Here is a 24,329-nt window from a genome sequence, read left to right on the forward strand (position 1 = left end):
GTACAGGGGAGGTTCCCATAGACTGGAAACGGGCGCTGGTAAGACCTTTGAGGAAAAATAATGCCATTCCCTGGACAGAACTGTCTAATTTGAGACCTATCTCTCTTCTTCCCTTTTTGGGTAAACTAATTGAGAAGTTTGTAAACCGCCACCTGTCTACTTACATCGAAAAAGCAGGGGGGCTGGATTCTTCCCAGTCAGGGTTTAGGCCTAGACACAGCACCGAGACCACCTTGCTGTCTGTCGCAGACGATCTACATATGTTCCAGGATAGGGGTTATTCCGTTATCCTGGTGCTGTTGGATCTGTCTGCGGCGTTTGACTCCGTGTCGCACAACATCCTGACCTCCAGGCTAGCTGACATTGGCCTGGAAGATAAGGCGTTGGCTTGGCTGAGGAGTTCCCTAACAGATCGTACCCAAAGTGTCACCTTGGGTACATAACGGTCAGAGGAGCTGGGGATCTCTAAAGGGGTGCCACAGGGCTCTTGTTTGAGCCCCACGCTTTTTAAAATCTATGTGGCCCCCTTGGCCAACATCATGAGATCCCATGGGTTCATCCCGATGTCATACGCGGATGATACCCAACTCCTCTTTCCATTTAAAACCCTCACTACAGAGATCAGAAACTCTTTTGCCCAGGGAATGAAAGCAGTGGCACACTGGATGGCGTCCAACTATTTGCAATGTAATGTTGCTAAAACAGAGGTGATGTTATTTGGTGAGGCCAAACTCCTGTGGACTCCGGACTGGTGGCCTCAAGATCTTGGGCCAGTCCCTGAGCCTAAACTGGTAGTGAAGAACTTGGGTGTCAGGCTGGACCAGGAGCTTTCCTTAAAACAACATGGTAATCTAGTGGTGGGCTCATGCTTTCATATCATTTGGCTGCTTCGGAAAGTGTTTCCTTTACTTCCAGATGCCACAAGAAAGACCTTGGTGCAAGCGCTAGTTTTGAGCAGACTAGACTATTGTAACGGTCTGTTACTATCAGCAAACGAAGGAGTCATCTCAAGATTGCAGGTGGTTCAGAACACTGCTGCTCGCCTTGTACTAAACGCACCCCCTCGAACACCTTCCAAACCCTTGTTGGTTAAACTTCATTGGTTACCAGTGAAACAGAGGGTGAAGTTTAAAATATGCTGTATCATACAGAAATGCCTGACTGGGAGAGGCCCGGCCTACCTGGCCAACAAATTTACTCCGTATGTCCCCACACGCACTCTCAGATCTAGTGAACAGGCCTTGCTATGGGTCCCCAGAGCTAGGAAAGCAAGACAGGGGTCCAGAGCTTTATCTGTGGCAGGTCCTATGTTGTGGAACAGCCTCCCCATAGCTATCCGACTGTACAGAGAACATTTTCCATTCAGGAAACAATTAAAAACCTTCCTTTTTCAGAATTAGGATACCACTTCAATGTTATAATGGTACACGGCTAGTGTCTGTTCTTTTGTTTATTGATGGTGCTAAAGTGCGTGGAGATACTCCTCAGGGAGTCGATTCCAGCGCGGTACAAACATGCAAATAAATAAATAAATAAAATAAATAAGCATGTGAATCTATGAAAGACACCCCAATACTGGAGAAGAACAAATGTTACTTACCTGTAAACTGTGGTTCTCCAGTATTGGTGTCTGTCGTAGATTCACATGTGACCCACCGTTCTTCCCCTCAGAGGCTCTCTTCTCCTCATAGACTCTTTTGTCACTCTTGTGCTACGAAAATCTGAGGGCCTGAGCTTCTGAGGAGAAGGTTCTAGAGGGTGTTTGCGCCTGATTAACTGGAGTTTGGACTATAAAAACGACATGAATATGTCAGTAAAGTGATTTCTTTTTCAATGCATTCCTATGTGTCAATGTTATCCTATGGTACTTTTGACTTTGTATGTTATTTTAAAATATGTAATGTTTAATTATATATGTATTTTAATCGTATATATATATATATCTACTGGCGGTCGCCAGTAGATAGTTATAGTTAGGATCGTGTTTCCATAGGAAATCTCAAAATTCTATTTTGAATAACTTTGGCGCCGGTTGATGAATCCTCGCGAAATTTTCAAAACAAATGGGGTGCTCCGCTCCTACCCTGAAAGTCTCGGGGTGATTCGTCAAGCGGGGGCCGAGAAAAAACGGGGGTCCCAAAACGCGTTTCCCCCATGCATTTTTCCATAGGACCTTTAGTCGCAGGCTGAACAGAATTACTTGAAATTTGGCAGAGAGGTAGTCCTCAGGTCTGGGAATTGCCTTTTGCAGGTCTGGTGTCAATCTGTTCAGTATTTCCTGAGAAAATAGCATTTAAAAGCATATAAATATCTACGCGCGCACCGTGCGCGCACGGTGCCGTGCGCGAGCGATATTCTGATTGGTTGTTAGATGTCTGTAAACATTCGAATCGGTTGAAATCGGGAAGTGTCAGCCGCCATTTTGTCTCTCGCACTGAAAAGGAAAGGGGGAAAAAGGTGGAAAACGTGAAAAGGGGGCAGGGAAGAGAGTTCCTGACCCCCTAGCCTTTGTCAGGGGGTCACAGAAGGACCCCCAAGGGGAAAAACATTTTTTTTTTTTTTAAATCGAGGGGTGTGCGCACGGTGAAAAACCTTGAAAACATTTTTTTAATAAATACATAACTTAGCATTTAAAAAACCGTACAAATTCACTTAAAAAACCATAGGTTTCACACACGTTATAGTTGGGAATTAGCATTTAAAAAACCTTGCAAATTCACTTAAAAAACCATAGGTTTCACACAGGTTATAGTTAGGTGGATATTTCACTCGTAAAAAACCAATGAAATTCCCCCGTTATAGTTAGTTTAGATAACTATAACTCGCGCGACCGCCACTCTATCACAAGGATGATGTCATCAGTGATGTCATGAGTGATGCCACTGACCATGTCATGAGTGATGTAATATGTGACGTCATGAGCAGTGGATTGCGAGCGCGCGAGTTATAGTTATCTGAACTAACTATAACGGGGGAATTTCATTGTTTTTTTACGAGTGAAATATCCACCTAACTATAACCTGTGTGAAACCTATGGTTTTTTAAGTGAATATATATATATATATATATATATATATGAAACCATACTCCTCAGAAAGAAGCTGAAGCACTCACGGATCACAGGTAACAAGCTTTTATTTCGGCCATGGCATGACGCGTTTCGTCAATTGCTGACTTCCTCAGATGCCGCCAAACAGTGCAAGTGCAGTTCACAGCCACAGTTTAAACACCCAAAGCCCCACTACGATTGGTTGAGGCATCGGTGACAGTCTGACGTGGGGGGTGTGTCAGGACTCAGGTCTTCGAGTCCAATCAGCGCAGGTCCTCTAGCGTAGGTACTTCCCCAGTGGGTTGGGCCCTGCTTGCTCACCACGCCTCCTTGGTAATTGATGTGGCTGTCGAGCTGGTTACCGTAATCCTCATCCCTCCGCATGCACTCCCGTGTTGGGCCCCTGGAAATGACTGTATCGCGTCAAATCCACCCGTGCAGTCACAGTCCAGAACAGAGTTGGCGGGGCGGAATTGCGGGGATGCGGCGGTTCGGTGTTTTCAAAAAGTTTTTGAAGTTACCAACAGTTGCCACACAACCACCGAACTGTCTTGTGGGATGGGTACTCCTCGATGCTTGTGACCGCATCTAAACACGAAACCATACTCCTCAGAAAGAAGCTGAAGCACTCACGGATCACAGGTAACAAGCTTTTATTTCGGCCATGGCATGACGCGTTTCGTCAATTGCTGACTTCCTCAGATGCCGCCAAACAGTGCAAGTGCAGTTCACAGCCACAGTTTAAACACCCAAAGCCCCACTACGATTGGTTGAGGCATCGGTGACAGTCTGACGTGGGGGGTGTGTCAGGACTCAGGTCTTCGAGTCCAATCAGCGCAGGTCCTCTAGCGTAGGTACTTCCCCAGTGGGTTGGGCCCTGCTTGCTCACCACGCCTCCTTGGTAATTGATGTGGCTGTCGAGCTGGTTACCGTAATCCTCATCCCTCCGCATGCACTCCCGTGTTGGGCCCCTGGAAATGACTGTATCGCGTCAAATCCACCCGTGCAGTCACAGTCCAGAACAGAGTTGGCGGGGCGGAATTGCGGGGATGCGGCGGTTCGGTGTTTTCAAAAAGTTTTTGAAGTTACCAACAGTTGCCACACAACCACCGAACTGTCTTGTGGGATGGGTACTCCTCGATGCTTGTGACCGCATCTAAACACGAAACCATACTCCTCAGAAAGAAGCTGAAGCACTCACGGATCACAGGTAACAAGCTTTTATTTCGGCCATGGCATGACACGTTTCGTCAATTGCTGACTTCCTTAGATGCCGCCAAACAGTGCAAGTGCAGTTCACAGCCACAGTTTAAACACCCAAAGCCCCACTACGATTGGTTGAGGCATCGGTGACAGTCTGACGTGGGGGGTGTGTCAGGACTCAGGTCTTCGAGTCCAATCAGCGCAGGTCCTCTAGCGTAGGTACTTCCCCAGTGGGTTGGGCCCTGCTTGCTCACCACGCCTCCTTGGTAATTGATGTGGCTGTCGAGCTGGTTACCGTAATCCTCATCCCTCCGCATGCACTCCCGTGTTGGGCCCCTGGAAATGACTGTATCGCGTCAAATCCACCCGTGCAGTCACAGTCCAGAACAGAGTTGGCGGGGCGGAATTGCGGGGATGCGGCGGTTCGGTGTTTTCAAAAAGTTTTTGAAGTTACCAACAGTTGCCACACAACCACCGAACTGTCTTGTGGGATGGGTACTCCTCGATGCTTGTGACCGCATCTAAACACGAAACCATACTCCTCAGAAAGAAGCTGAAGCACTCACGGATCACAGGTAACAAGCTTTTATTTCGGCCATGGCATGATGCGTTTCGTCAATTGCTGACTTCCTCAGATGCCGCCAAACAGTGCAAGTGCAGTTCACAGCCACAGTTTAAACACCCAAAGCCCCACTACGATTGGTTGAGGCATCGGTGACAGTCTGACGTGGGGGGTGTGTCAGGACTCACGTCTTCGAGTCCAATCAGCGCAGGTCCTCTAGCGTAGGTACTTCCCCAGTGGGTTGGGCCCTGCTTGCTCACCACGCCTCCTTGGTAATTGATGTGGCTGTCGAGCTGGTTACCGTAATCCTCATCCCTCCGCATGCACTCCCGTGTTGGGCCCCTGGAAATGACTGTATCGCGTCAAATCCACCCGTGCAGTCACAGTCCAGAACAGAGTTGGCGGGGCGGAATTGCGGGGATGCGGCGGTTCGGTGTTTTCAAAAAGTATATAATATACAAAGGACACCCGCACACTGGAACTTTATAAGTTGTTTCAAGATTAAGATATAGTTGCACCAACCCAGCGCACACATGGAACGGTGCTTGTTTCGGCGGGGGTGCTCCCGCCTTCAATATCCGCTCCAGACTGTCAATCGGTAATCGTACCCTTTCACAGAAGACAGCACTCACGGGGGAGAGTTCCGATAGTATATTTATTTCGGGAACTCTGGGCGCACAACAGACGCGTTTCGGCAGGTCGCCTTTCTCGATGTTTTAGCACGAAACGCCGGTATCGCCATTACTTTAAATTCATTCTCAGCGCTAGCAAAGTGCAACCAACACAGTGAAAGGACTAATCCAGCAGATCCCCACAATCTGAGTGCCGGAATTCCGCCATCTTTGAATATCCAAAGAATATCGAATCACCGTGAAAAAATACATATATCATGTATAAAATCCTGATAACGTACTATGTAAGGAAATACTTTCATCATTACAATTCATGATTGTTATAACCCATAATTGAGCCCTAAATGGGCATAACTTCAATTGCAAAAATAAGCATAGCGCAATGTTAAATCATTCAAAATTCATATGGCGATAGGCAGCAGCCACTTGATGTATAATCATATATAACGCAACATTCAAATTAGTACAGTGTTCATGGTAATTCAATAGATTAATACATACAAGAATCATTCTCCTAATACAGACTTCAAATAATGTATATACAAGGACGAAAATGTATATGCATAATTGACTCATTAATCCCCCAGATGCACAGCCAATTCCTCACTGCTGTTTAGACCTTGCGTATTCTTACTCTGTAGATCAATAATATATCGTGACTCAAGACGTCTAAGTCTTTGAATCCTGTCCCCCCCCCTTGGGTTAATGGGTACATGATCTAAACAGAAGTATGTCAATAAATCTCTGTCACGTTTATGACATTGATTAAAATGTCGCGCAACAGGATAAGACTCATCTACATTTGAAATTGCCCGCAAATGTTCGAGAATCCGAATCTTGGCGGGATGTATGTTACTTCCAATATATCGGAGTCCACACGGACATGTCAGACAGTATACCGTCTATGGAGTGGTACAGGTGAGAAACTTCGTTATTTTCTTAGGTACTGTAAGGCCTGGGATACTATATGACAAGACCCTTTTACTTCTCTTACATGCCTTGCATTTACCACAAGGATAAAATCCATTGGGTACCCCAAAAGGTGATTTTAAATCCACAATATTTTGATAGCTGTGGACCAAGGTATCCCGAAGAGATCTTGCTTTCTTGAATGTGACCAAAGGGTTAGGAGGTAAATCTCTTCCTATAACGGTATCTGATGGGAGACTCTGCCAGTTCTTTTTCAGAATACGTTTGAGATGACCCGCATCTTTAGAGAATGTGGTAATCATCCTAAATTTTCCTTTATTGTCCTCTTCCCTGAGCTTACTATGATCACTCAAGAGGTCTCTTCTGTTCATACATTTGACCTTATTCATAGCTTTAATCAGTACTTCCTCACTGTAGCCTGCTGTCTGAAACGATGCATGCTTTCATGAGCTGATAGTTCAAAATCAAGATCTCTGGTATTATTTCTCCTTATGCGTGATAGTTCGCCATAGGGGATACTATCAATCAATTTTTTGGGAGGACTACTTGAAGAGTGTAAGATGGCATTACCTGCGGTAGGTTTACGATACAATTTAGTGTGCAGTTTGCCATCTACTATAAATACACTGAGATCTAGATAATGCACTGTTTCTGTGCTGACTTCCCCTGTGAATTTCAAGTTGACATTATTGGCATTCAGAATTTCTATATACTCGAATGCTTTTTCAGGAGAGCCCTTGAAAATAACAAAGAGGTCATCGATATATCGATGCCATACCACAATTCTGTCTGTCCAAATCTTATTGGGTTCGGCCCAGGCCACCTGCTCCTCCCACCAGCCCACGAAAAGATTTGTGTAGCTGGGGGCGAAGCAGGTGCCCATCGCCATCCCAGAGACCTGTCTGTATAGCTGTTTCTGATAAATAAATGTATTATGAGTCAAGCAATAATCAATGAACTCAATAATCATGGCATTATGATCAATAAAACATAATGGGCGATTGGCTAGGAAAAAATGTACTGCTCTCAACCCATCAGTATGAGCTATGCAAGTATAAAGACTGGCAATATCCAGTACCATCAGACAAAATCCTTCTTCCCATTTCACTTTTTCAATGTGCACAAGAAAATCTTTTGTATCCCTCAGATACGATTTCAATTGTACCACCTGTTGGAATAAAAAGTGATCTATGTATTTGGACAGATGTTCAGTTAAACTGCCCATTGATGCCACAATGGGCCTTCCAGGAGGGTTTATGTCCTTGTGAACCTTTGGTAAATAATAAAAGGTTGGAATCGTTGGATTCAAACATCTCAAAAATAAATGTTCTTCCACGTCCAATAGATTCTTCCTATACCATGTAGATATCATAAGATGGTAATCAGTGACACCCTGATTGTAAAGTTTCACATTGGTTTTTTCATAATAGGAAATGTCAGTTAGTTGACGACAGACTTCCTGATGATATTGCTCTTGGGTAAGTAGAACAGTATTCCCTCCTTTGTCCAAATGTTTACAAATCAACGTACCATCTTTGCACAGTTTTTCTAATGCCAATTGTTGTTTTTTAGAGATTGTTGTTACCCCTACGATATTTTCCTTCGCTCCGAAGGCGTATCAAGTCCTTCATAACCAGATCTGAAAATATATCCACCGCATCCGTGGGCATTTGTGGAAGAAAAACAGACGTGGGTTTGAATGGACTATGTCCACCTATCTGTGGGATATCAAGATCAGCCAATAGTTGTGTTTGGCTAATGGTTGTTTCACCAGCCTCCACATTCACTTCTAGCATGCTGTCCATAGTTCGTAGTATCCCAAGGTCCATGCCTGTTAAATCTCCAACAGGATATTCTGTTCCACCAATGACTATGGATTTACTCTTATTCGCAACTGGTTTTAACTTGAAATATTTGTGTAATTTCAACTTGCGAATAAACTTAAACAAGTCAATTCTAGTTTGTGCGAATTCCATTTTACGTTGGGGGCAAAAAGAAAGTCCTAGTTTCAAAACCGATTTTTCAGTTTCTGTTAAGATCTTGGGTGTCAAATTGATGATTGTTAGATTATTTTCATCTACCTCCGCTTGTTGAAGCTCTTCTTGCTGCGGGTTACCGGCGGTGAGTGACCGTTTCTTACGGACCTTGCCCCCCGCCTCGTATTCCTCTTGCCGAGGATTCCGGGGGTTTGCCCTTGTCCCCCTTTTGTTGTTGTGTGCTGATCAATTTGAACTCTTTGTGAAAAGGGGTGGCCTCAACATCATGGCCTCTGTGTCTTCACTTGATGTCTCACCTCCTGTGATGTCTGATTCAGTGGTATCACGAGAGTCTGTTGGTAACTGTGTCGGTTTCTTCTTTAGCTCCTTTCTTGAATTATCATATTTTTGGGCAAAGGTCAATACTCGTCCAAGATTGTAATCGCGTTCATCGCGTTCAAATTTCTCTTCTTTGAGTTTTAAATTTTTTGTTCATAAATTTTGAATCGTTTTTTCATTGATTCTCTTTTCTCTTCCACCTTTGTTTGATCTAGTTCTTTTAGTAAGTCATCCTCCAATTCCTTGATTGTTACCAATGCTTTATCCCAATCACTCCATGCAAATCTCACGAGTATGGCCAGCATTCCCTTACAGGACTGGGCCGTATGTTCTGCCCACTCGTCCAATAAGCGAGGGTCGGGATTTTCATATGCGGGAACAGTGTAAATACGTAGGCCTCGTGGCACTCGATTAACCTCTATATAGTTCTGTAACGAGGTGGCCTCCCACCATTTTCATGGAGTGATCGGGATAAAGCATTGGTAACAATCAAGGAATTGGAGGGTGACTTACTAATAGAACTAGATCAAACAAAGGTGGAAGAGAAAAGAGAATCAATGAAAAAACAATTAAAAATCTATGAACAAAAAATTGAAAAACGCAAAGAAGAGAAATTTGGACGAGTATTGACCTTTGCCCAAAAATATGGTGATTCAAGAAAGGAGCTAAAGAAGAAACCGACACAGTTACCAACAGACTCTCGTGATACCACTGAATCAGACATCACAGGAGGTGAGACATCAAGTGAATACATAGAGAGAGGCCATGATGTTGAGGCCACCCCTTTTCACGAAGAGTTCAAATTGATCCACAAACCACAACAAAAGTGGGGCAAGGGCAAACCCCCGGAATCCTCGGCAAGAGGAAGAGGAAGACTAGGCGGGGGGGCGGGGGCTGTAAGAAACGATCACTCACCGCTGGTAACCCGCAGCAAGAATAGCTTCAACAAGCGGAGGTAGATGAAAATAATCGAACAATCATCAATTTGACACCCAAGATCTTAGCAGAAACTGAAAAACGGTTTTGAAACTAGGACTTTCTTTTTGCCCCCAATGTAAAATGGAATTCGCACAAACTAGAATTGACTTGTTTAAGTTTATTCGCAAGTTGAAATTACACAAATATTTCAAGTTAAAACCAGTTGCGAATAAGAGTAAATCCATAGTCATTGGTGGAACAGAAAATCCTGTTGGAGATTTAACAGGCATGGACCTTGGGATACTACGAACTATGGACAGCATGCTAGAAGTGAATGTGGAGGCTGGTGAAACAACCATTAGCCAAACACAACTATTGGCTGATCTTGATATCCCACAGTTAGGTTGTCATAGTCCATTCAAACCCACGTCTGTTTTCTTCCACAAATGCCCACGGATGCGGTGGATATATTTTCAGATCTGGTTATGAAGGACTTGATACGCCTTCGGAGCGAAGGAAAATATCGTAGGGGTAACAACAATTTATCTAAAAAACAACAATTGGCATTAGAAAAACTGTGCAAGGATGGTACGTTGATTTGTAAACCTTCGGACAAAGGAGGGAATTTTGTTCTACTTACCCAAGAGCAATATCATCAGGAAGTCTGTCGTCAACTGACTGACATTTCCTATTATGAAAAAACCAATGTGAAACTTACAATCGGGGTGTCACTGATTACCATCTTATGATATCTACATGGTATAGGAAGAATCTATTGGACGTGGAAGAACATCTATTTTTTAGATGTTTGAATCCAACGACTCCGACCTTTTATTATTTACCAAAGGTTCACAAGGACATAACAAACCCTCCTGGAAGGCTCATTGTGGCATCAATGGACAGTTTAACTGAACATTTATCCATATACATAGATCACTTTTTATTCCAACAGGTGGTACAATTGAAATTGTATCTGAGGGATACAAAAGATTTTCTTGTGCACATTAAAAAAGTGAAATGGGAAGAAGGATTTTGTCTGATGGTACTGGATATTGCCAGTCTTTATACTTGAATAGCTCATACTGATAGGTTGAGAGCAGTACATTTTTTCCTAGCCAATCGCCCATTATGTTTTATTGATCATAATGCCATGATTATTGAGTTCATTGATTTTTGCTTGACTCATAATACATTTATCAGAAACAGCTATACAGACAGGTCTATGGGGCGGCGATGGGCACCTGCTTCGCCCCCAGCTACGCAAATCTTTTCGTGGGCTGGTGAGAGGAGCAGGTGGCCTGGGCCGAACCCAATAAGATTTGGACAGACAGAATTGTGGTATGGCATCGATATATCGATGACTTCTTTGGTATTTTCAAGGGCTCTCCTGAACAAGCATTAGAGTATATAGAAATTCTGAATGCCAATAATGTCAACTTGAAATTCACAGGGGAAGTCAGCACAGAAACAGTGCATTATCTAGATCTCAGTGTATTTATAGTAGAAGGCAAACTGCACACTAAATTGTATCGTAAACCTACCGCAGGTAATGCCATCTTACACTCTTCAAGTAGTCCTCCCAAAAAATTGATTGATAGTATCCCCTATGGCGAACTATTACGCATAAGGAGAAATAATACCAGAGATCTTGATTTTGAACTATCAGCTCATGAAAGTATGCATCGTTTCAGACAGAGAAGCTACAGTGAGGAAGTACTGATTAAAGCTATGAATAAGGTCAAATGTATGAACAGAAGAGACCTCTTGAGTGATCACAGTAAGCTCAGGGAAGAGGACAATAAAGGAAAATTTAGGATGATTACCACATTCTCTAAAGATGCGGGTCATCTCAAACGTATTCTGAAAAAGAACTGGCCGACTGTCCCATCAGATACCGTTATAGGAAGAGATTTACCTCCTAACCCTTTGGTCACATTAAAGAAAGCAAGATCTCTTCGGGATACCTTGATCCACAGCTATCAAAATATTGTGGATTTAAAATCACCGTTTGGGGTACCCAATGGATTTTATCCTTGTGGTAAATGCAAGGCATGTAAGAAGTAAAAAGTCTTGTCATATAGTATCCCAGGCCTTACAGTACCTAAGAAAATAACGAAATTTTCTCACCTGTACCACTCCATATACGGTATAGTGTCTGACATGTCCGTGTGGACTCCGATATATTGGAAGTACCATACATCCCGCCAAGATTCGGATTCTCGAACATTTGCGGTCAATTTCAAATGTAGATGAGTCTTATCCTGTTGCGCGACATTTTAATCAATGTCATAAACGTGACAGAGATTTAGTGACATACTTCTGTTTAGATCATGTACCCATTAACCCAAGGGGGGGGGGGGACCGGATTCAAAGACTTAGACGTCTTGAGTCACGTTATATTATTGATCTACAGAGTAAGAATCCGCAAGGTCTAAACAGCAGTGAGGAATTGGCTGTGCATCGGGGGGATTAATGAGTCAATTATGCATATACATTTTCGTCCTTGTATATACATTATTTGAAGTCTGTATTAGGAGAATGATTCTTGTATGTATTCATCTATTGAATTACCATGAACACTGTACTAATTTGAATGTTGCGTTATGTATGATTATACATCAAGTGGCTGCTGCCTATCGCCATATGAATTTTGAATGATTTAACATTGCGCTATGCTTATTTTTGCAATTGAAGTTATGCTCATTTAGGGCTCAATTATGGGTTATAACAATCATGAATTGTAATGATGAAAGTATTTCCTTACATATTACGTTGTTATCAGGATTTTATACATTATATATGTATTTTTTCACGGTGATTCGATATTCTTTGGATATTCAAAGATGGCGGAATTCCGGCACTCAGATTGTGGGGATCTGCTGGATTAGTCCTTTCACTGTGTTGGTTGCACTTTGCTAGCGCTGAGAATGAATTTAAAGTAATGGCGATACTGGCGTTTCGTGCTAAAACATCGAGAAAGGCGACTTGACGAAACGTGCCTTGTGCGCCCAGAGTTCCCGAAATAAATATACTATCGGAACTCTCCCCCGTCAGTGCTGTCTTCTGTGAAAGGGTTCGATTACCGATTGACAGTCTGGAGTGTATGTATGTATGTGTATATATATATATATATATATATATATATATATATATATATATATATATATATATATATATATATACACACACAAAAAACCATAGGTTTCACACATGTTCTAGTTAGCTGGACATTTCCCTCGTAAAAAAACCAATGAAATTCCCCCGTTATAGTTAGTGCAGGCAACTATAACTCACGCGACCGCAATCCTCTGCTGATGACGTCAGATATTACATCACTGTATTTAGACACCTATTTACCCATGTCTTCTTCCATTAATCTTTAGCTATACATATATTACAAATATTTTTTTTTCAGAAAGACACATATGTAATCTTTGATGTAATATCTGACGTCATCAGCAGAGGATTGCGGTCGCGTGAGTTATAGTTGCCTGCACTAACTATAACGGGGGAATTTCATTGGTTTTTTTACGAGGGAAATGTCCAGCTAACTATAACATGTGTGAAACCTATGGTTTTTTAAGTGAATTTGCAAGGTTTTTTAAATGCTAATTCCTAACTATAACGTGTGTGAAACCTATGGTTTTTTCAGTGAATTTGTACGGCTTTTTAAATGCTAAGATATGTATTTATTAATATATATTTTTTTCAGGTTTTTCACCGTGCGCGCACGCACCGAGCACCCACGATTTGTAATTCTATTTTTTTTTAATGATTTTTTTCTGCCGTGCGCGTACGGTAAGCTTACCGTACGCGCACCCCGCGATTTAAAAAAAAAAAAATATATAAAATGTATTTTTCATACTTTTGGGTCCTTCTTGGACCCCCTGACAAACGCTAGTGTGTCTGCAACTCTCTTTGTTGCCCCCTTTTCACGTTCTCCACTTTTATCAGTGTGAGACACACAAAATGGCGGCCGACACTTCCTGATTTCGACCGATTTGATAGTTTACAGTCATGTAACCACCAATCAGAATTAAGCTCGCGCACGGCAGCGTGCGCGTACGGTAAGCTTACCGTACGTGCTCGGAGCGCGCCTATAGATATATTGATTTAAATGCTATATTCTCAGGAAATACTGAACAGATTTACACCAGACCTGCAAAAGGCACATCCCTGACCTGAGGACTACCTCTCTGCCAAATTTCAAGTAATTCTGTTCAGCCGTTCGGGCTGTAGCTTGGACTAAAGGTCCTATGGAAAAATGCATGGAGAAAATGCGTTTTGGGGCCCCCCCCTTTTCTCAGCCCCCGCTTGACGAATCCCCCCCGAGACTTTCAGGGAAGGAGCGGAGCGCCCCACCTATGTTGAAAATTTCGCGAGGATTCGTCAATCGGCGCCAAAGTTATTCAAAATAGAATGTTGCGGATTTCCTATGGAAACACGATCCTAACTATAACTATCTACTGGCGACCGCCAGTAGATTATTTATATATATATATATATATATATATATATATATATATATATATATATATATATATATATATATATATATTAATTACCGTGGGACTTCGACGACGGGGAATATTCAAGCATGTGAATCTATGAAATACACCAATACTGGAGAACCACAGTTTATAGGTGAGTACCATAAGTTCATACAGAGCCAGCTTCCTGCAAGCTCTTCCTGATATTCTTCCTTGCAGTGATCAGAGACATCCAGCTCCAAGAGGTAGTCCTTAAGGTTTTCTACCTGGGTCTCGTCTTGCTGTTTATGTGGAACCAGCTCTTTGGTCCTACAGCACAATGGTACTGACGTGGCTGCTGCTAGGAACAGTTACTCACAATAGTACCAAGCTCCATGAGGAAACACATTTTTTGTAGCACTTTAATATGATCATATTGGAGTCTGTGTTTTATACATTTTAAAATGAGAAACATTTATGAAAATATTTATTCATTTGTTCTGTCATTTACCCTCCTCCTATCCCTAACTGCAGATGGCAATGTCGCCTTCACGTATGTCTCAACCGCAAAGTTTGATGGGAACTCATTCTACCAACCTAATGGGCCAGACACCGGTCCAAAATCAGTTCCTTACACATAATCAGTTTCCACCAGCAACCAGTGGGGCCATGACTGTGAACAGTGTAGGCATTGGTCCAACAGTACCTCAGACCACTGTTGCCCAGGTATGTTGGTTAATCTTTTGAAAAATACCATATGCCTTGTTTTTTATTTATCCAGTTTACTTGCAGAGCTATGTTTACAAAAAAAAAAAAAAAAGTTTTATTATATTTTTTAAAACAAACACAACCATAACAATCAGGTACAGTAATGCGGTGTCTTACATTAGTAAACCATACGTTAGACTGCACATCGGTTCATCCGTGTTGGGGCATTTGAGAAGTCGTCTTCAGAAAGCACACCGAATTGTATCGCATTTCCATGGGGATTCCCTCCCTCTTGGGTACTAGGGGTCTCTTGTGAGAAATTGAGCCCAAGAGGAACATCCCTTTGGGATCCCATTAGTCCTCCCCCACTGTGACCTCAAAACCATCGTATTTACTCCCATTGGTCCCATACCCTGTTGAATTTCTTCGGGCACCCTCTCACCTTATAGGTGACCCTTTGTGCTGCCATCCACATATCCATCCCAGCTCTCCATTCTCAGAGTAGGGGTACGTCGCTGGCTCCCCAAGTCCTCGCCACTTCCCTCTTCGCCAGCACCAGCGCTAGTGCAGTAAAGAGTAACTGCGATCGACCCAGGTCCCCATCGCCTGTAATTCCCAGCAGTATAAATTTAGGGTTTGAGGCTATAACGACTTCCAGGACAGTATTCCGTTCTTGTAATATCTTCCCTCAATAAACCTGTATTTTGGTGCACTCCCAAATGATGTGGTAAAAGTATCCATAACACCCCCCCCCCCCCCCCCCCCCCCACCCACCCTGTCCACATCTGACTGGTGGGTTCACTTGCATGTCCTATTTTGTGTAGTCTGGCTTGGTCATAATGGACTCTGTGTAGTATTTTGTATTGAATAAGGCGAAGGCGTGATTTCATTGCTACCTCTCTAGGGTGCGTCCCAATCTATGGTTTCGAGTGTGCCCAGGTTCCCCTCCCAGGTGGCGCGTTACTTGCCCAGTCTGTCTGGTGCATTACTGTTAAGGGTCTGATATGTAAGTTATACATCCTTGGTGAGAATATGTTCCTGGAGCAGTCTACCCTCCCAATGGTGCATAGTCCAGCAGTGGGGAATCGTTGACGGACTCTGCTTGCCATGTGTGTCTAATTTGGGCGTATTTGAGGGACTGGGAAGTCTGCAATACGAAGTCCTTTTGGAGGGCATGGAAACTTTTAAGTTTACCTTTGTCCATAATGTCACCCATGGTGGAGATACATATGTCGTCCCAGCCTCCAAAGCCTCTCAACTTCCGCATTTCTGTTAACCAGGTGCAGTGCCATAGGGGTGTCTGTTTAGTACGTTTCCGGTCCCACCTCATTGCCTTCCTTGCTCTCCCCCATGCTGCTATCGTAGCCTGGGTAGCCGGGAGAATCCTCCCTGTGCCTCTACCACCGTATAGATAGTATGGCCAGGTGCATCCAGCCATAGTTTCCCTCTCATCTGTAGGTGCGTTGATCTCCTGGTTCATGAATCTATTCATTTACTGGGGTTAGGTGTTCCTCCCAGTAGTAGGCCTCTATGTCAGGAGCGATATCTCTTCATTGTATTGATTGCCACATAAATAGACTTTTCAGATTTCCTATGGAAACTGGGTCCTAACTATAACTATCTACTGGCGAAAACACTTCTCGCCGTTTTGAAAGATAGCCTGCACTCAAATTCATTGAAAATGTAATTTAATTACTGGCAGCGCATAAAATAACAGGAATGCGTTTCGGCTGTCCTTGCGGCCTTTGTCAACCTGAAAGTGTTCAAATGCTTCAAATGTATTTAAATACTGCCCACGTGTGTTGCAACGTAATTTAATTCTAATTCTCAACACAACCGTGACCAATAAAGTTATTTCTTTTTGTGTTCTGGCAGCAGACATTTCAGTGTTTTAAATACACATTTGTAGAAGGCAGCGTGCGCGGTGATTTTGTTACAAGAAATATCCTTGAGGTAAGGCATTGTATTTTTGGCAGGCCTTTTCTTTAAACAATAGATGCACATTTGCAAATCCCATATTCCATTTCAAGACCAATGTCTGTTTCCTGCCAATTAGTTTCGGTTGACGAATCCTCGCGAAATTTTCAAAACTAATGGGGCGCTCCGCTCAGCTCCTACCCTGAAAGTCTTGGGGTGATTCGTCAAGCGGGGGCCAAGAAGAAAGGGGGGTCCCAAAACGCGTTTTCCCCATGCATTTTCCCATAGGACCTTTAGTCGAAGGTACAGCCCGAACGGCTGAACAGAATCACTTGAAATTTGGCAAAGAGGTAGTCCTCAGGCCAGGCATGTGCCTTTTGCATATATGGTGTCAGTCTGTTCAGTAGTTCCTGAGAAAATTGCAGTTAAAAGTACATAAATATCTATATGCGCGCACAGTGCGCGCACGGTGCCGTTCGCCAGCGTAATTCTGATTGGTGGTTAGATGTCAGTCAACATTCGAATCGGTCGAAATCAGGAAGTGTCGGACGCCATTTTCTGTGTCGCAGTGAAAAAGAAAGGTGGAGAATGTGAAAAGGGGGCAGGGTAGAGAGTGCCTGACCCCCTAGCCTTTGTCAAGGGGTCCCTGAAGGACCCCGAAGGGTGAAAAAACATTTTATTTTTTTTCAAAATATCGCGGCGTTGGCGCACGGTGGCACAAAATTCATTAAAAAAATTACAACACAGTATTTTAGGAATATAGCTCTTCTTGGAGAAGTGAAGTGAGTTCTGAAAAGAACTGTTTTTTGTCGAGCAGCAAAAAAAAAAAAATGCAGCAAGAAAAAATGAAAAACTGTTCACCAGGAACAAAAAAAAAAAAAGGGAGAAAAATTAGGGGGTGGAGCATGTGTGCTGCTGTATCTTGTTCTCTATTAGGTTAATGCTGCTCTCACCATAACAGAGAACAGCATTGCACACATTGCACCGTATATGCACCTTCGTGAACAGAGGGTGCATATCCAGAGGTCTAGAAGCAGGTGAAGCTGTGGCTGCAGATGATGTGCTCGGCTGAGCTGCTGCTGCAGATGATGTGCTCGGCTGAGCTGCTGGATGGTTGTCTCTTGCAGCCCGAGCACAAGCCACAGGATGCACTGCTTTAAAGTGCCTTATCATGGAGTAAACACTAAAGGAGTATTTTTTTTTTAGGGTCTCCTCTAGATAAGACCAATCCACAAACAGTGCAGGTGACTTTAGGAGCATTCACCTTCTTCTGACCCTCTGGAAAAGTAAAAAATTGCCAAATAAATGAGTCCTTTTGTTTCCTCTGCCTTGGGGGCACAAATGTCTCCTCCTCACTCCCTGAAGAAGTCTCCTGTTCTGCCATTTTCAGGTGCAGGAAAAGCTGTTCAGCTTCTTCTCCAAGGAAATAAGAAGTATTAATGAGGGGAGTGGGTGTGGTGTTGGAAGATTCTGGAACTGAAACTACTTTGAATCAATGAAAAGTGTTGTTTCGTAATCACATGACTTGCCGTGCGCGCACGGAGCACGCACGGAGCACGCACGGAGCACACACACATGCGCACACTGAGCACGCACGGAGCACGCATGCGCACACGGAGCATGCACGCATGCGCACACGGAAACAGTGCGCGCACCGTGAAAAACTTAAAAAATAAAAACTGTTTATAAGTTTATGGAAAATATAGGTTTCACACTTAGGAATTAGCATTTTAAAAAGCTTGCAAATTAACTGAAAAAACCCTAGGTTTCACACACGTTATAGTTAGCTGGACATTTCACTCGTAAAAAACCATTGAAATTCCCCCGTTATAGTTAGTTCAGCTAACTATAACTCGCGCGACCGCAATCCACTGCTGATGATGTCACATAGTTAGAAATTAGCATTTAAAAAACCTTTGAAATTCACAGAAAAAAACCATAGGTTTCAGGCAGTGTATTGTTGGCAATTAGCATTTAAAAAACCTTAGAAATTCACTGAAAAAACCATAGGTTTCAGGGGCGTTCTAGTTAGCTGGACTTTTCACTCGTACAAAACCATTGAAATTCCCCCGTTATAGTCATTGGAGATGTCATCAGTGATGTCATGAGTGATGTCACTGACCATGTCATGAGGGATGTAATATGTGACGTCATCAGCAGTGGATCGCGCGAGTTATAGTTAGCTGAACTAACTATAACGGGGGAATTTCAATGGTTTTTTACGAGTGAAATGTCCAGCTAACTATAACATGTGTGAAACCTATGGTTTTTTCAGTGAATATATATATATAAACAGCCTAAAAAACTTATTACTAGGCTCAAATATGCCCAAAATTGCATTGTAAATTTGTTTACATTTGAAACACAGAAACATACACCATCACATTTTCATGATATCGAGAAGAAAACTGCTCTCAGATTTCTTTGAAATCATAGCCTTCATTTTCAAAGGTAAAAAGGCAAGATCATAGAGTCAGATTAGCCTAGAGAGGCTGCATATAGAAACAGTTGGAAAAAACTGGCGTTGTGCCTTTAAGCCCTCCAGGAACCTCCAGGCTCCCATCATTCCCCACAGGTGACAGGTCAGTTTTTTTCCGGCTCCTTCTGTGAGAATCCTGGAGCATTGAGCTAGTCATTTATGGGTTTTTCTCACTAATTGTTGGTCTCGAGTGAATTATTGAATTTTCACTCGAAGTCTTCAGTACTTGGGGTACTAAATCTTGCTGTTTTTCTGAATTTGGTCAATTCTTTCCTGTCAAAATGCCAGCCTTATATAAGTGCCCGGCCTCTGGACAAAAGATGGGTAAATCAGACCTGCACTCGGTCTGTATTGCTTGTCTACCTTCATCACACAGACCAGAGGAGTGCTACCACTGCAAAAATGTTTCTAGAAGAAACCTTAGAGAAAGGGAGAAAATCAAACTGCATGCTATGCAGGAGAGAGGTAAGGAGTCAGCAGGTGGCCGAGAAGAACGTCTCTCGAAGAAGCCCTCCTCTCAAAAAAGGTTGGAGTGCAAAGACAAGGGTGAGAAGAGGAAACACCGGTCCCATACACCTTCAGGGGACAGATCGGCGTCTGAAGTACCCTTGTGCTCCCTTCAGCGTCGAAGTTGATGTCGAGGCACCATTCGCCGGAGAAGTGAACGACTTCAGGTACGAAGGCTCATCAAAGGCCGACGTCGACACTATCTCGTAGGCGGTCCAGTTCTGGCTCGCCTACGACGGTGGGAGGCAGTTGCTCGATGTCGAGTGTCACAAGCATCGACGTCTAGCGGGCACCGAGGAGCTCGATGCCGGTAAGACGCAGTAATTCTCCAACTGAGCGTCATAGCAGTCGATCGCCGTCGAGGAGGTCGACGTTGCCTTCGAGGAAGTCGCCGCCGAAGCACTCTGCTTCGAAGCATTTATCACCGGGAAGGTCGACGTCGAAGCATCTGCTACCGAGAAGGTCGAAGCATCCGTCACCGTGAAGGTATACATCGAAGCATCCGTCATCGAGAAGGTCGACGTCGAAGCTTCCGTCACTGAGGAGGTCGACGTCGAGACCACGCCGATCGACTTCTGGGCCTAGACGGTCACCGCGGAGAACATCGTGGTCCAGATCGACGTCGAGGAGATAGACGTAGAGGAAGTCGCAGTCCAGTCACAGGTCCCCTCCTTCCAAGAGATCTAGGGCGACGTCGAGGGACAAATCGACGCTGCAGGATGTCCAGGTGGTAACCTCCAGGAGTGTTTCTTCTTCCCTGGATCTCTGGATTGTGCAAGTCACTCCTGAAACCTCGCCAATGGCTGCAGCTCCTCCAACTAACATCTCTCCGAGATGGCTGGGGAGCATAAGAGAGTGGAAGATTCTGAGAATTTCCAGGCCAGATCATACGCCTAGCAGGTCCAGGTCTCCGATCATACAATCCGTTCATTCGTCTGTGGGACATGAGTGGCGTGCCACACCTCAAAGGTCGCCAACTTCGAGAAGGTGTAGATCAAGATCTCCTAGGAGTCAGTCTTCAAGAACTCGCCACCGCTCTACTAGAAGGCGAAGCCACAGATCTTCTTTGTGGTCCTCAGACTCCAGACCTTCAAAAGCAGACTACTCTCCAACTCTCTTCTTCATCACCGAGTAGAGTGTCGCTTATTGATGACATTGTGACCTTCAATAAGGTCTTTTGTAGAGGGGCTGCCAAACTTAATATCGAGATACCTGTCTCTGTCCCTTCCACATCGGTCATCTTCGAGGCCCTTCATCATAGGTCTTCATCTAGGTCTCTGCTGCCCCTGGTCCCGGTCTGCTAGAGCCTGCTCTTCAGAAATTCTTGACTCCAGCGTCGGCGGGAGCAGCTCCGTCGTGGATCACCAAGAAGTATAAGGCTCCTGAGCAGGACCCACTCTTTCTGCGAGCTGACCCTCCTCTTGACTCGGTCATCGTATCAGCAGCACGGAAGAACCAGGCGGGGGCAGCATCATCTCGGGGGAGAAAGTATCCGTTGTTATTTGGAAGAGTGGACCAAAATCACACTAGACAAGTGGGTGTTCAATATTGTGCGGAATGGGTACTCCATCAGGTTCAAGTCCCCTCCACCTTCTATTCCTCCTCGAAAAACTGTCATCCATTGCATAAATCTTCTGAGAGAAGAGGTTTCCGCTCTACTCCTAAAGGAGGCCATCAAGGAGGTCCCTTGGCATCAACGTCGACAGGGAATCTATTCCCGATACTTCTTGGTCCCAAAGAAAGGTCCAAGCAAGGAGTTTAGGCCTATACTTGATCTCAGGCTTCTCAACAAGTTTATTTTGAGAGAGGGGTTCAGAATGCTGGCGTTGCATCAAATAATCCTGCTCCTACATCAAGGGGATTGGATGTGCTCTATACATCTTCAAGATGCCTATTTCCACATCCCAATCTCTCGAAGGCATCAGAAGTTTCTAAGATTTCAGATTCAATCAGACCACTTCCAGTTCACGGTCCTGCCTTTTCGGTCTAAAGTCAGCCCCTCGCACTTTCTCGAAGTGCATGGCAGTAGTACCTGCGTTCTTAAGGAGGAAACAAATCTTCGTCTACCCTTACCTAGACGATTGGCTTCTCAAGAGTGTGTCTCCAACTCTTCTGCAGAAACACCTTGCTTACTGCATTTAGCTACTGCATCAGTTAGGTCTGCACGTCAATTTAAAAAAATCCATCCTCAATCCAACTCAGAGAATCCATTACCCGGGCGCAACGCTGGATACAGTACACGCAAGAGCGTATCCTTTGGAGGAGAGACTATCATCCATTCTCCACGAGTGTCAGATCCTCCTGAAGATACCTCATCCCACGGCCAGGCAGGTTTCATCTCTACTGGGTTCGATGGCCTTGTGCATTTTTCTAGTCCCAAACGCCAGACTTCACATGAGACCTCTGCAGAAGACTCTGGAGGATCAATGGTCTCAAATCTTCAATCGCTGGGAGGACTCTGTTACCCTGCCTCTATCTGTCCGGCTCTCCATCAGATGGTGTATGCGATGGCCTCATCTTCTGATAGGAGTCCCTTTTCACGAGGAACTTCCCAAGCAGACTCTGGTGACGAACACGTCCCTTCAGGGATGGGGTGCTCACATGGGTTCCCTACAGATACAAGGAATGTGGTCAGAAAGAGAACAGCTATACCACATAAACATGCTGGAGCTCAGAGCGGTGCATTTGGCTCTCAAGGCGTTCTTTCCTTCCATCAGGTTGACAGCTTTGCTTGTTCAGACGGACAATACAACAACGATGTATTATTTTGTCGCTCCTTTTATCGAGCAGGGTCCAAGAATGCTTCCTCCGACACTGCGTCCACCTATAAGGGTAATAACCAACCCTCAGATTCCGAGGGTTTCTTTCAAGACAATTACTGAGGAAAGAAAGGCAAGGGTAGAGACAGAGGTTCCAATACACGTACCTCACCCTCCAATACAAAGCAGTGACTTGCTCATAGTTCCCCCCCGACCATTTAACACCTGTGGGGGGACGACTGTCACAATTTCTACCAAAGAGGCAATCAATAACAGACAAGTAGGTTCTCCAAATTATCCATTCTGGTTACTGCCTGGAGTTCATCAACACTCCTCCAAACATTCCCCCAAAGTCGCACAGACTTTTACCGGATCATCTAGAGCTTCTTAAACAGAAGGTACAATCCCTACTACTAAAACAAGCCATAGAGCCCGTACCACCACAATATCACGGGTCAAGCGTCTATTCCTTTTACTTCCAAATTCCCCAAAAAGTCGGCTCTCTCAGACCCATATTGGATCTCAGAGAACTAAATCTTTACATACAGTCACACCACTTCCACATGGTAACACTGCAACAGGTACTACCTCTTTTGCAAAAGGGCGACTTTCTTTCTACTCTAGATTTAAAGGACGCCTACTTACATATTCCAATCCAACCGGCTCACCGCAAGTTTCTCAGGTTTGTGGTAGCAGGTCATTATTACCAATTCAAGTTGCTTCCATTCGGAGTCACCACGCCCCCCAGAGTCTTCACAATATGTCTGGCGGTAGTAGCTGCACATCTCAGAAGACAAAGCATACACGTCTTTTTCTATCTGGATGACTGGCTCATCAAAGCCAGCATATATCATCAATGTCGCAAGCACACTTGCGACACAATTCAGCTGCCACACCATCCAGGGTTTTCAGTCAATGTGTTGAAATCACATCTTCAGCCACACAAAGTTCAGGATTACCTAGGAGCTACTCTGGATACTCAAAGGGCTCTCGCGTTTCCCAATGCAACCAGAATTCAAAACATTCAAGCGCTCATTCTCAAATTTCATGCCACTCAATCACTTCCGGCTCAAGTGTTTATGCAACTGCTGGGAATTATGACATTTTGCATCATGATAGTCTCCCATGCCAGGTTACACATGCGTCCACTTCAGAAATGTTTAGCCAGTCAGTGGAACCAGTCACATGGTCTATTAATCGATCTAGTGTTGGTAAGCCGCCGTACTTATCTCTTTGCAGTGGTGGAACACACAAAACTGGTCAAAAGGACGGCCGTTCATAGACCCGGTTCCACAGACAGTGTCAACAGCGGACGCATCTCTCACTGGATGGGGAGCTCATCTTCAACAACACACAGTGCAAGGGCTGTGATGCCCACAGCAAAGGTTGCTTCACATCAGTCATTTAGAGCTCATGGCAATCTTTCTCGTGCTTAAAGCCTTTCAAGGTAAGCCGCCGTACTTATCTCTTTGCAGTGGTGGAACACACACAACTGGTCAAAAGGACGGCCGTTCATAGACCCGGTTCCACAGACAGTGTCAACAGCGGACGCATCTCTCACTGGATGGGGAGCTCATCTTCAACAACACACAGTGCAAGGGCTGTGATGCCCACAGCAAAGGTTGCTTCACATCAGTCATTTAGAGCTCATGGCAATCTTTCTAGTGCTTAAAGCCTTTCAAGGTCATCTGTCTGGCAAAGCTGCACTAGTCGGAAACGACAACATGACAGCTATGTATTACTTACAGAATCAGGGGGGACACACACTCTCCAACTGTCCCACTTAGCCCAAGACATCTGGAGGTGGGTGATTCACCACAACATTTATCTCCTAGTGTAATACCTCCCAGGAGTAAACCATCATATTGCAGATCTCCTCAG

The 24,329-nt window shown here is 44.2% G+C and overlaps 1 protein-coding gene across 2 annotated transcripts in view; it reads left to right on the forward strand.

The window, feature by feature from the left end:
- The window catches only part of CREBBP (CREB binding lysine acetyltransferase), a 1,382,831-nt gene that overhangs the window by 548,449 nt on the left and 810,053 nt on the right, over window positions 1–24,329 (forward strand). The window contains exon 13 of one of the 2 annotated variants that reach the window (XM_085628465.1): window positions 14,613–14,804. The exons of the other annotated variant lie outside the window; for it this stretch is intronic. Within the exon in view, the coding sequence (XP_085484591.1) occupies window positions 14,613–14,804 (192 nt within the window). The remainder of the gene's footprint in view (window positions 1–14,612; window positions 14,805–24,329) is intronic. 2 annotated transcript variants of the gene reach the window in all.

The sequence above is a fragment of the Triturus cristatus genome, chromosome 10 (genome assembly GCF_964204655.1).
Source record: "Triturus cristatus chromosome 10, aTriCri1.1, whole genome shotgun sequence".
NCBI lineage: Eukaryota > Metazoa > Chordata > Amphibia > Caudata > Salamandridae > Triturus > Triturus cristatus.